The sequence below is a fragment of the Dama dama genome, chromosome 10, assembly GCF_033118175.1.
Source record: "Dama dama isolate Ldn47 chromosome 10, ASM3311817v1, whole genome shotgun sequence".
Classification (NCBI taxonomy): domain Eukaryota; kingdom Metazoa; phylum Chordata; class Mammalia; order Artiodactyla; family Cervidae; genus Dama; species Dama dama.
In genome coordinates this window covers 21,298,599-21,310,825 of record NC_083690.1, presented here as the reverse complement: position 1 = coordinate 21,310,825, position 12,227 = coordinate 21,298,599, and the positions used below count along the sequence as shown (strand labels likewise).

At 46.3% G+C, this 12,227-nt stretch overlaps 1 protein-coding gene across 1 annotated transcript in view; it reads right to left on the bottom strand.

The window, feature by feature from the left end:
• Positions 1–2,200: 2,200 nt before the first annotated feature.
• Positions 2,201–12,227, bottom strand: part of OTOA (otoancorin) — a 56,434-nt gene continuing 46,407 nt past the window's right edge. Inside the window, exons 18-22 of the mRNA XM_061153983.1 lie at positions 9,550–9,692; positions 9,175–9,311; positions 8,573–8,670; positions 5,110–5,305; positions 2,201–2,740 (exon numbers count right to left, since the gene is read on the bottom strand). Of these exons, the coding sequence (XP_061009966.1) occupies positions 2,670–2,740; positions 5,110–5,305; positions 8,573–8,670; positions 9,175–9,311; positions 9,550–9,692 (645 nt within the window). The 3' untranslated portion in view covers positions 2,201–2,669. The remainder of the gene's footprint in view (positions 2,741–5,109; positions 5,306–8,572; positions 8,671–9,174; positions 9,312–9,549; positions 9,693–12,227) is intronic.

The following is a 12,227-nucleotide window of genomic DNA, read 5'->3' as shown; positions in this document are numbered from 1 at the left end:
GGCACCCGCCAGGCACCGTGATCTCTGCAAACAGCTGGGGGGAGCTGCAAAAGGTGGAGGCTGGGAACCCAACAGCACCGTCGACATTGAAAAGGTGAACGGGAGCTGTACCTGTGGTGTGACCGCTGCTTTTCTGCGTGCAGAAGGCTGCACACTTCAACTAGAGACCCCGGGGGTCCTGCAGGGCATAAGTTGGATTTGTTTTCCTGCCTGAGGCAATCACCAATTATATGAGCTGTGAGGCAAGCTGGCCTCCCGCCAGAGGAGGAGGGGAAGGGATCTACAGAACCTCTCTCTGATCTAACTCATTAGAGAAGTTCAAGAATATCCATCCGGGAGGCAGCAGAGGGTGAGACAAAAAGTCAGAACCCAAGTCCTCGCTATCTGAGAGGCCTTAGACAAGAGTTCATTCATCTTTCTTGGGTTCAGTTGCCTCATCTGGAAAACGGGAACCAACAGCATCCACCTGGCAGGGTCGGGGGGATGATGACGTGAGCTAAGGATACAGGCAAAGACCTCAGAGCAGCGCCTGATGCAGACTGGACCTGCAGAACAGGAGCCGTTACTGTCAGCCACGATGGGAGGAACGACCCAGAAACTAACCCAGAAACAAATGATCAGAAGCCAAAGTGAGAGGCAAAGCTACTTGGCATCGGCAGCATGAAGTCTGACTCATAGGAAGTTGTGGTTGCCCAGGATAATTCAAGGCTGGAAGAAAGTGGGACTACTAAGCAAGGTCCAAGGCCTCTCTGACAGGAATCTGGGCAGACACATTCTCACCCAGCACTCCGCTCGAAGCAGCCGGTCCCGCCCAGCTAAACTGGGGCTGGAGTTTGTAACGAGATCCATGATCTGAGCTCCAGAAGCAGCCCTAGCGACCACTTCCCCACCAGGATGAAAGAAAATCAGATCAGACCCCAAGTAACACCCACAGGGCCACACCCTCCACACCCCAGTCTTTTATGACCAACCTAGACAGCATATTAAAAAGCAGAGACATTAATTACTTTGTCAACAAAAGTCCATCTAGTCAAGGCTATGGTTTTTCCAATGGTCATGTATGGATGTGAGAGTTGGACTATAAAGAAAGCTGAGTGCCGAAGAATTGATGCTTTTGAATTGGTGCTGTAGTGTTGGAGAAGACTTTTGGGAGTCTCTTGGACTGCAAGGAGATCCAACCAGTCCATCCTAAAGGAAATCAGTCCTAAATATTCATTGAAAGGACTGATACTGAAGCTGAAACTCCAATACTTTGGCCACCTGATGCGAAGAGCTGACTCATTTGAAAAGACCCTGATGCTGGGAAAGACTGAAGGCAGGAGGAGAAGGGGACAACAGAGGATGAGATGGTTGGATGGCATCACCGACTCAATGGACATGGGTTTGGATGGACTCCGGGAGATGGTGATAGACAGGGAGGCCTTGCATGCTGCGGTTCATGGGGTTGCAAAGAGTCGGACACAACTGAGCGACCGAACTGAACTGAACTGAACTGAATAACCACACATGACTTCCGAAGACCCGCCAACCTCCACAACATCTACCTGTATTAATAACCAGTACAGTACAGGTCCCGACCGATCAGAGACACAGCCAGCACACTGTGACCCACACACCAGTAACCGTGATCTCTGCAAACAGCTGGGGGAGTTGCAGAAGGTGGAGGCTGGGAATCCCCCCTCAAAAACACTTGCCACCTTAAGCTATGTCGTGAGAAACAACTTTGATGGCTGAATTTGAGAAGGTGTAACATCCGGGAGGCAGCAAAACACCCCCTCCTGAGCTCTGCCTTCCTGAGCCAAAGGTCATAAGCATCTTGCAAATTTCCAGAGGCAACTCCATCCCAGCCTCCAAAAGGACTGGGCCAACGGGTGCATTTCCTCTGCCGCACCATAATCGCAGGATTACAGTGTATTTTCTTTTATTTCAACCCATCCCCAAAGCCCAGAGCACTTAAAACCTGGAAGAGCCACCACCTCCACCAAGAAAGGTATATTTTTGAAAGTTTAACAGCCATTCATTCAGCTGACTCCCAAGGAAATGGAAGGTATCTGGAAAGGGTATTTTAAAATTGATTTAACGTTGAGCCATGTTAAATGTTTTAATTTCCAAGCAATGCAATGCCCACCAAAACATCAATTAGTCCCAACAATCAGGCAGGAATATCGGCGTCTATTATGGGATTCATTTATTTCAGCTCTGCTAAATATCTAAGAAGGAGAAATCCAATATGGCCTATATCTCCGAGGAAGGGAAATTAAAACCAGAAGAGAAGCCAGATCAGGTCTTGGTGAAACCGGGGCTTAGGCTTGCACCCATCACTGGCTGGCATCTCCCTCTAGAGGGAGGGTGTTAACTTGTACTAATGTTTTCATGCTGTTGACAGGAAATGCTCTCCCCTCCCCAGCTTCCCCGTCTCCAAGCTGGAAAACTAGGGAGACTGAGATGAGGTCTCCCTGCCGAGGATTCAAGCCAGTTTAAGAAGGTGCAGATCACATTTTATTAATTACTCTTCCTTTAGTGCCTCTTCAGTTCCAAAGTCCCAAGGTCTCCTTGCCCTCGTTGAGGCTCCGAGTTGGGGTGGGGGACTCCCACCCTCTGTAGGGTCCTCGGGGTCTGCAAGCGCTTTGGCCAGCTGCTTCGACTCCAGGGCGATGCGCAAACACCACTCACCACAGGAGCTTGGGCATCAGGACCAGGAGAGGGTAGCCCAGCCCAAGACCCCGGGAGACCCAGGCTCCTACAAGGAAACAAGACAAGAGTTCACAGGAAGTCTCAGCAGTCCACAGAGGGTGGGCATATGGCACCAGCTCCCTGCACCTCCCCCTCACTAGGTCTTGGCTTGCTCAACCCTAAACAAGAATAATGACCCCAAATAGCAAGGGGCGGAAGGGCAAAGTATATGAGACTGCGTGAATTAGCAAGTACCAGAACTGCCTTCGGAGAAGGCACTGGCACCCCACTCCAGTTCTCTTGCCTGGAAAATCCCATGGACAGAGGGGCCTGCTGGGCTGCAGTTCATGGGGTCGCGAAGAGTCAGACACGACTGAGCGACTTCACTTTCACTTTTCACTTTCATACTGAGAAGGAAATGGCAACCCACTCCAATGTTCTTGCCTGGAGAATCCCAGGGACGGGGGAGCCTGGTGGGCTGCCGTCTATCGGGTCTATGGGTTCACACAGAGTCGGACACGACTGAAGCGACTTAGCAGCAGCAGCAGAAGTGCCTTAATCACAGGGAGATGGCTAAAAATGCAAATTTGGGGACCTTCCCCTGCAAATTCTGATTCAGCAGGTCAGGTACCAGGCCGGGGGATCTGGATTTTAAGTATCACACTCAGGTGGTTCAGATAACAAAGCAAGTTTAGGAAACAAGATTAAGTGCCTGGCCCCCAGGAACAGTTCACCCGGCTGCCAGGACCAGCTCAGGCTGGTGGGGTGAATGGAAGGAAAGAGGAACTAAGCTTCTCCTGCATCAGAATTTCCAGATGCACCGACCCTCTGACCCCCCAGTCTCACTTGGAAGAGTTTACCCTGCAGATATACTTGAACAGATGCAAAGTATATAAAGTCATTCGCTGCATTGATTGTAACAGTATAAAAATAGAAACAACTGAATTATCCTCTATAGAGATCTAGTTAAAGACAGTTACAGCATAGCCAGAAAACCAAGAACTGCACGGCTCCTAGACATGGATATGGAACTGTCTCTAAGGTAAATTTTCAGGTGAAAAATGCAAGTCACAGAACAAAGTATATAATATAAGCTTTTGTAAAAGTGCAGAGATAATCTATGGATGTGCATAGAATATCTCTGGACAGATCCACAAGCTGGTAACATTGGTCGCTCTGAGGAGGGGAACTGGGTGACTGTGGAACAGGGGGTGGAGGGTGGATGTTTCACTTAACACCTTTTCAGACTTTTCATATTTTAAACAATGTGCATTGTCTATTGTGTGCATTATATAAGACCCAAAACACTGCAACATTTTCAAATACCTTTTACATGTATGCAGATTATATTTCGATGAAAAAGTTTAAAGATAGCAATAAATCAAAGGGCATGGCTCCCATTTGCAGAAATTGGGCATCCTCCCGTCCCCAAGGTGGGGAGGGGAGGGCACCTGGAGATGGTGAGGCCCCAGCTCTCTTTGAATTCTGGGTATTTGCATCCGCTCCTGCCTCTACCTGGGACACTCCCCACGTGGCTGGGTCCATCTCTGCAGCTGGGTTTGCAGCCTAGAAATCAGTCTTCAGGAGGTTTCCACAGCCGCTTCCCCTCCCCGAAGCCCAGGAAGCTGCCTCTCCCCAGCGATCGCTGTGTCCCCCCCTCACAGTACCCCTCGTACTGCCTCCTGGTCGCCTGGGTGCTGGGGCTTCCGTCACCCCCACCCTGGACTGGGAGCTCCACAAGGACAGGCTTGTTCACAGCTGCCTCCCGAGCACCATCCTTGGTCCAAAGACCGTGCTCAGTAAAGACGGGAGTCGTAAACAAGTGTGAGGGCGAGGGGAGGGGGTGTGAGACAGGCAGGGAGGGGGCAAAAAAAACGGGAAAGAAAGCCACCTCCACCCCCGACTCCTCAGCTCAGCTCATTTCTTCGTCACCACCACTTCCTTCTGCTGCTTTCCTTCCCTGGTCTCAATCAGATTTGAAATCTCCTCGTTTATTACGAGAGAGCCTCACTTGCCTTACTCACCACTCACTACTGCAGGCTTAGCACATAGTAGGTGCCCAAAATATATCACCTGAATTTATTAATCCTGGACGGTGAGAAGGACGGAGGAGCAAAGGAACCACTGAAAGGGCTTAAGTCCTGAGCAACTCTGATTCAGTGGGTTCTGGGTGGGTGGGTTCTGATTCCGTGCGGCTGGCAATTTTTAAGAGCTCCCCCCATCCCAAGACTTGCAAGTGCTCTGCAGTTGACCATTCTTTACACATGCTTGGTACGGACTGTGGGTTTTTCTCTGAATGCAGAATCTTCAAGGACCGTCCGAGGCCCCACCCTGAATTTTGGGAACCTTCTCGCCGCCCCATGTCAGGCGGGGCGGGCCGAGAGACGAGGAGTGGGGATTAGGAGTGGGAGGTGGGGCTGGGTCTGTCCGACTCACCAGGAGGAGAAAGAGAGGAGGGGGTCCGGGCGGGGCTGGCGCTCGGAGGCGCGTCCAGCCAGGAGCGAGTCTTGGCGCCATCTAGCGCCCGCTGGAGGCTCTGCAGCTGCACCATGCTGAGCTGCCGGCGCTGCGCTGGGGTCACCGCCGCCGCGTTTTCAGGGCCGAGGGAGGCGATCTGCTCGGCCGACAGCTCCTGCAGGGGGGAAGGGGACAGCCCTCAGAGGCGCCCCTCCCAGACTTTCCCAAAGCTCGGGCATCCGCCCTGGGCCCGCACAACTTTGCGGTACCCATGTATCTCTCATTTGTGCTCCTCTTCAGGATTTTTTCCTTAAAATCAGATCACTCTTTCACTACTAACATAAATGTATGATAAAATGGAAAAAAAAAAAACAAATTAATGGCAATTTCAAAAATGGAAACTTAGGATGACTTGCAATAAGTACTCGTTTAAAATATGCCAGAAGAAGTAAAACATTACTAAATTCTAGCTAGATCTGTTGGCCAACACTGTCTGATCCTGGGGCCTCTTTTAAATATACATATGTGTGTGTGTATATATATATACACTATATATATATAGTATATATACAATATATATAATATATATATATATTAGTTCCAAATTGAGATTTCCTCCTTGAAGTAATCAGTAGTAAAAGAGAGTTGATAAGGCGACTTAATGTTGTTTAATGCAGTGCAAGTCACCCTGCCCACAATGCTTCAAGTCCCCCACCGGAGAAACCCTGATGTGGTAGAGAAAACACACATCTAAAGGGCAAAGCTTTTACTCTGTGTCCCAGCTCTGCCACCCACTAGCTGTGTGACCTTGGGCAAGTTTCATAGCCTCTCTGTGCTTCTGGACTAGATACGGGTTGGCACAGAGAACTTATCTCCTATGTGGATTCTCAGCTTATCACAGGTGAGTCCGGTAAGGGTTCTACAAAGGGTGAGTGCAGTAATCTATTAGTGATGTGTGCCATAGACACACAGCAGTGGGAATTCTGCTCAAGGGCCCTGAACAAGATGTTTTCTGCAATCACTTCAGGCTTAGAGGACTCGGTGACTAGTTCCAGTAGGTGTGAAATGAGACGGGATGTCAGGTGCCTCTAAAGTCACCCTGCTCATTTTCTAAGGGCCCCAAAGATTCTGAGAAAGGGGGTTCTGCTCTTTCACCCTGTCTTTGCTCCTTCACATTATTCTTTCTTGTCGGGGTTGATGTTTCCCTGGAATCATGTCATTCCCCTGCTTAGAACCCTTTCTGCCCCCTCTCCAGGACGCAGTTCAAGCTCTTTACATAGTAATAAGGCCTTCAAGCTCTGGGTCCTGCCCACCTCTCCAGCACCCCACCCCCACTCCTTGCTGGTACCCTTCACTCCTGGAGAATGGACAGCCGTAGGTGTAACCCCCAGGAGGCAGTACATCCTTCCACCTGGAACACTGTTCCTCCTTCTCACCTAGCTGACCTGTCCTGCAAAATTCAGCATCACCTCCTCCCTCTCACCAAACACACACACAGAGCAGACATGCACTGCTGGCTTATACCTTACATCTACCATTAACACAGAGTCTGTATTATAAAAATTATCTATTTTTCCAATGTTGCTGCTTGCCACCCTAGGCCTGTTTCAAAAAATAAATTCAAAGCGGTTCCAACATTTAATTATCAGGAGATGTCACATGAAAATGAGACTTCAGGATTCTTAAAAAAAAAAAAGAGAGAAAAGGAAGATCCGGCAGCAATGCTAGGCCCACTCTGTCACACTGCATCGCATCCTGTGCCAGAGATGAGAAGCAGCCTTCCCAACTTTAGACTGGCTCTCCATTTCACCTTAGTCCCTGCCCAGGCCACTACATTCTTTTGTTACTTTTTCAGGCCCCTGAAGGCACTGCATTACACGCCTTCACCGGTGCATGCCATGTGAACCTAGTCTGGTATCTATACCCTAGCACCTAGGCTGAAGCCTACCACAATGTAAGTGGCCACTAGGAATTTCCAGAAAAAGTAAACTGCAAAGTATGTTCCAAACAAGACCAGGAGAGCATGCTCAGCAACATGCCAATTTCAAGGACCAAGCTGCCTACCCCATGCAGAGCCCCCAGAAGAGAAGCTGAATGGCCTTTAAGGACAGCGACTTATTTATTTCCCCCAAATAGCTTTCCTGGGAGCTCAGCTGGTAAAGAATTCACCTGTAGTGCAGGAAACCCCAGTTTGATTACTAGGTCAGGAAGATCTTCTGGAGAAGGGATCTAGGCTACCCACTCCAGTATTCTTGGGCTTCCCTGGAGGCTCAGACGGTAAAGAATCTGCCTGCAATGTGAGAGCTGGGTTCAGTCCCTGGGTTAGGAAGATCCCCTGGAGAAAGGAACAGCTACCTACTCCAGTGTTCTGGCCTGGAGAATTCCATGGTCTATATAGTCCATGGGGTCACAAAGCGACTTCCCCTTTTCAAACAGAGCTCACACCTGGTCTGTGCTGGGAACTGTTCTTGGTCCTGAAGTGGTTCAAGATCTGTTCTCTGTCTTAAAAAGAACCAATGAGTGGCATCATGGGAGCTTGTCTAGCCTGGTGTGCCTTATCCAGTTTTGGTGGACAGAATATGTTTCCAAGTTACCCAGCAAACAAGAACACCAGAGTCACTCTTCATCAGAGCAGACTGCCCCCACCAAACCCTCTCCTAATCTTATACATCTGCTTCCCTATCCTCAGATCCACTTCAACCCTCTCAATTTTTCCCATAGCTGTTTACTACCTATCCTATTGTGGCTTTCTTAATTCTTTTCTTTAAATCAATTTAAATGTTTCACGTAAATTTATTTTAAAAGGAAATGTTAATGGAAATGTCATCCCTCATCTACAATTCTGAAGTCCAAAAAAAAGTCTGAAACCTGTAAGTTTTTTCCAAAGTTTAAGACAAACTCATTTGCCAGCAAAATCTGACCTGAATTGATGTGAAACCATTTATAGTCTCTATTTATTCCAATTAGTGTGATTTGTCACAGATTTCTTCACAGAAATATTAATGTACTTGCTTACAAGGTGCTTCCCCCAGACATTGCTGAAGGTGTTCATTTACAATACTGTAGATTCACAGAGTGATCTTTCTAAACTCTGGAAAATTCCAAATTCTGAAATATATCTGCTCCCAAGGGTTTGGGATAAGAGAATATACACTTGTCATACCATCATAAATAGAAAATTAGTGCCAGTGGCTGTGAAGAGAGGGAAGCCATAAAAATAGACACAATTAAAAGATAAGTTAAAAATTAAAGAAAAAAACTTTAAAAACAAAAACAGCTAAAATTATGTTGTGATCCATCCATTGTTGGCATATAGCTCTCCTCTGGCCCTATTAGCAGAAGCAGGTTGTAGGTCCCTAGAATCCAACACCCACCATCTGCTTCCCTGTGTGATCTGAAATGGGGTCAAGCTCCCATTCTCCTTGAGGAACTGAGTACTTACTTTGAATATCTCATCAGGAAGGCATTTGATTGCTGATGGCTGGAAATAGGGCATCAAATCCTTATCAAGCATTCGGAGCTCTTCTTTAGTTAATCCAGCTGGGGAGAAAAAGGAATCAGAGGGTTTAATTCAAGCCATCAGAACTCCGTTTGTTTTATTAATGGCACTGCGTAATGTACAGATCTGCATGTTCTAGGCAAACATCATTCCTTACAAAAGGCCCTGAAAGTCACACTGGGGAATTGGGTTCCTTAATCAACCCAGGAAAAAATATGTGGGTCACATTAGCCCTGATTGGTCTCCTACAAGGAAATTTATGCCCAGAAGGAGCTTCACTTTACACAAATTTTAAATTGTGTATAAATCTATTTTGGAGCCAATTAGATAACATTCTAAACCACTTTAGCCACACAGAATTACCAAGAGAGCTTGTTTAAAAAGCAGACTCGCAGACCCCACCTTCTGCAACTTGAAGTCATGAAATCTAGGTTGTACCATAACTCTATGGATGTTCACTATAGGTGGCCAAGGATTGTGTTGTTTGCTTTTGCCCCCAGATTTAAGGTTGGAGAGGGGGAGAAAGGCATCAAGGTGCCTCTTACCTGCAATGGTCCCAAGCTCCTGCAAGACAAACCTGGGCCAGTCAGTGGGCTCCCCAAACACAACTTCTGCCTTCCTCTTAAACTCCGCCAAGACCTGGGGACTGCAGAGCAGGGTCCCGATTCTGGCCACCACCACCCTGGTCACAAGGGAGGGATATAGCGTGAGCCTAGGAGACTCTCCAGCCAAAACAGATATGCAAAAGGTAGGTAGGCTCAGCACCGAGAAAGGATCCAGCTAATCTCACTCCCTATTTTATCCCAGAAAGGTTGCAATGCAGCAGGAAGCAGAGAACATATTGATGAATAAATTAATGAATGAATCAATCAATCAACAAATCAATCATTTGCCACTCTGTGCACTAGTATTTTGGTTACCTGAATTCCAAGATCTTTATAAGTGAGATTTCGGTGATGTTCATGGCACACAGCGTTGCACCAAGTCCTACCAAGTGGAAGCTCTTCAGATCCTGGACACGATAGCCTGAATCCTCCAGAAACCCTTGCAGAATGGATTTAGCCTATAAAAATGTGGAAGGACAAGAAATGGACCATCCAGGGATGATCAAGACCCCAAGATCCAAGGGGATGATGGAGCCAGCTCCTGCTGATTGCTCACGCTTCTCTGGATATATTACCCATTCCAAACCATCCTAGCCACTCATCCAGGCTAACCTCCTGATGGTGCTGCTTCTACTGAGTATGTCCCCTGATCTATGGAGGCATCTTTAGACCATGAAGTTCTTGTATCCTTCAACATTAAAGACATCGGTACCTTGGGTCTGTGTCTGCTGGCTTATTCCCCTCATCATTTGTGACTTTCAGATAGTTTGGTCATTTAAGTTCTTCTGCATTCGGATCCAAACTTTTCCAGCGTCTGTTTTCACAATTTTCTGATAAAACCTTGTAATTTTCTGCCTTTACACCTTTACTCAAGTCAGTGCCTCAATCTGAAATGCCCTTCCTACATTCCCAACTGTTAAAATCCATCCTTTTATTTGGGAGTTCAAGTCAGATGTGACCTTCATGAAATCTACCCTGAAATAGGTTTGCCTCTCACTCTTCAGTTCCAGGGGGTAGTACATTAAATGCTCTGGCATTTAAAACGACACGGGAATCTTTCCAATTAGCTTTGGTTTTAGGGGCTGATGTGTAGTGTAGGATCCCCTTAATTTAACATAGCAGCTATTCATTGTTCATGACTTTCCCTGGTAAGCCAGCCCTCCCACACTCTTACTTCATGTGGTCCAATTGGAGCTAACTGCATTCTGAGTTCGAGGAGTGATGCTGTGGTCCAGTCCTGGCCAGCCAGAATGTCTCTTAGCCTGACCGTAGTTATTGGTTCTAGATTGGGCATGTGATCCAGTCAAAACCAACCAGGACTTTGGCTGGAGCAACTAGAAGAGCTGAGCTTTCTTTACTCTGGACTGGACCTTGGAAGACAAACACCTGAATCTGCTAGAACTCACCGCGTGGAAAGAAACTGCCTCTGAACAAAGCCAACACAGAAGAAAGCAGGGTCAAAAATGGTGAGAGATTCCTGACAACAGTGTTGAAGCCCCTGGATCCAGCCATACTTTAACTCCACTCTTGACATCCTCTGATAGGAGTCAATAATCTCCATTCTTTTTAAAAAAATTTTATTGGAGTATAGTTGATTTACAACACTGTGTTAGTTTCAGGGGCATAGCAAAGTGAATCACTTATATATATATATGCACATACATATATACACATATATATATATATACAAAATATACACACACATATATATACACATATATGTATACACACACATATATATACAAAATATACACATATATATATGCACACATATATATACTAATATATATATACACACACATATACATACCTCCACTCTTTTTTAGACTCTTTTCCCATATAGGTCTTTACAGAGCATTGAGTAGAGCTCCCTGTGCTACACAGTAAGTCCTAGTGAAAAGTGAGTGTTAGTCACTGTCATGTCAGATCCTTTGCGACCCCATGGACTGTAGCCCACCAGGCTCCTCTGTCCATGAGAATCTCCAAGCAAGAATACTGGAATGGGCCATTCCCTTCTTCAGGGGATCTTCCCGACCCAAGGATAGAACACAGGTCTCCTGCATTGCAGACAGATTCTCTACCATCTGAGCCATGAGGGAAGCCCCATAGTAAGTCTTTTCAGTTATCAATTTTATATATGGTAGTGTGTAGATGTCAACCCCAGTTTCCCAATTTATCACTCCTCCCCTATCTGCCTGGTAACCATAGTTTGTTTTCTGCATCTGTGACTCTATTTCTGCTTTGTAAATGTGGTTTCATTTGCACCATTTTTTTAGATTCCATATATAAGTGATACCATATGGTATTCTTCCTTCTCTGTTTGACTTATTTCACTCAGTATAAGAAACTCTATGCCCATCCATGGTGCTGCAAATGGCATTACCTCACTCTTTTGATGGCTGAGTAGTATTCCATTGTACCACATCTTCTTTATCCATTCCTCTGTTGATGGACATTTAGCATGCTCCCTTGTCTTGGCTGTTGTAAATAGTGCTTCAGTGAACACTGGGGTGCATGTATCTTTTTGAATTATGATTTTCTCTGGACATATACCCAGGAGTGGGATTGCTGGATCATATGGAAATTCGGATTTCATTTTTTAAGGAACCTCCATACTGTTCTCTATAAGGCACCAATTTACATTTCCACCAACAGGGTAGGAGAGTCCCCTTTTCTCCACACCCTCTCCAGCATTTACTGTTTGTAGATTTTTTGACCATTCTCAGGTGATACCTCACTGTAGTTTTGATTTGCATTTCTCTAATAATTAGTGATGTTGAGCATCTTTTCATGTACTTTTTGGCCTTGTGTATGTCTTCTTTGAAGAACTGTCTATTTAGATCTTCCATTCATTTTTTATTGGGTTAACAAACTCTATTCTTGCTCAAGTCTCTTTGAGTTGGGTTTTCTGTCACTTGTAACTGGATGAATCCTGATTAATTTCATCTGCCTATGTTGGACTTGAGGAAGGACCCAAGTCAATCCCCTAAAGA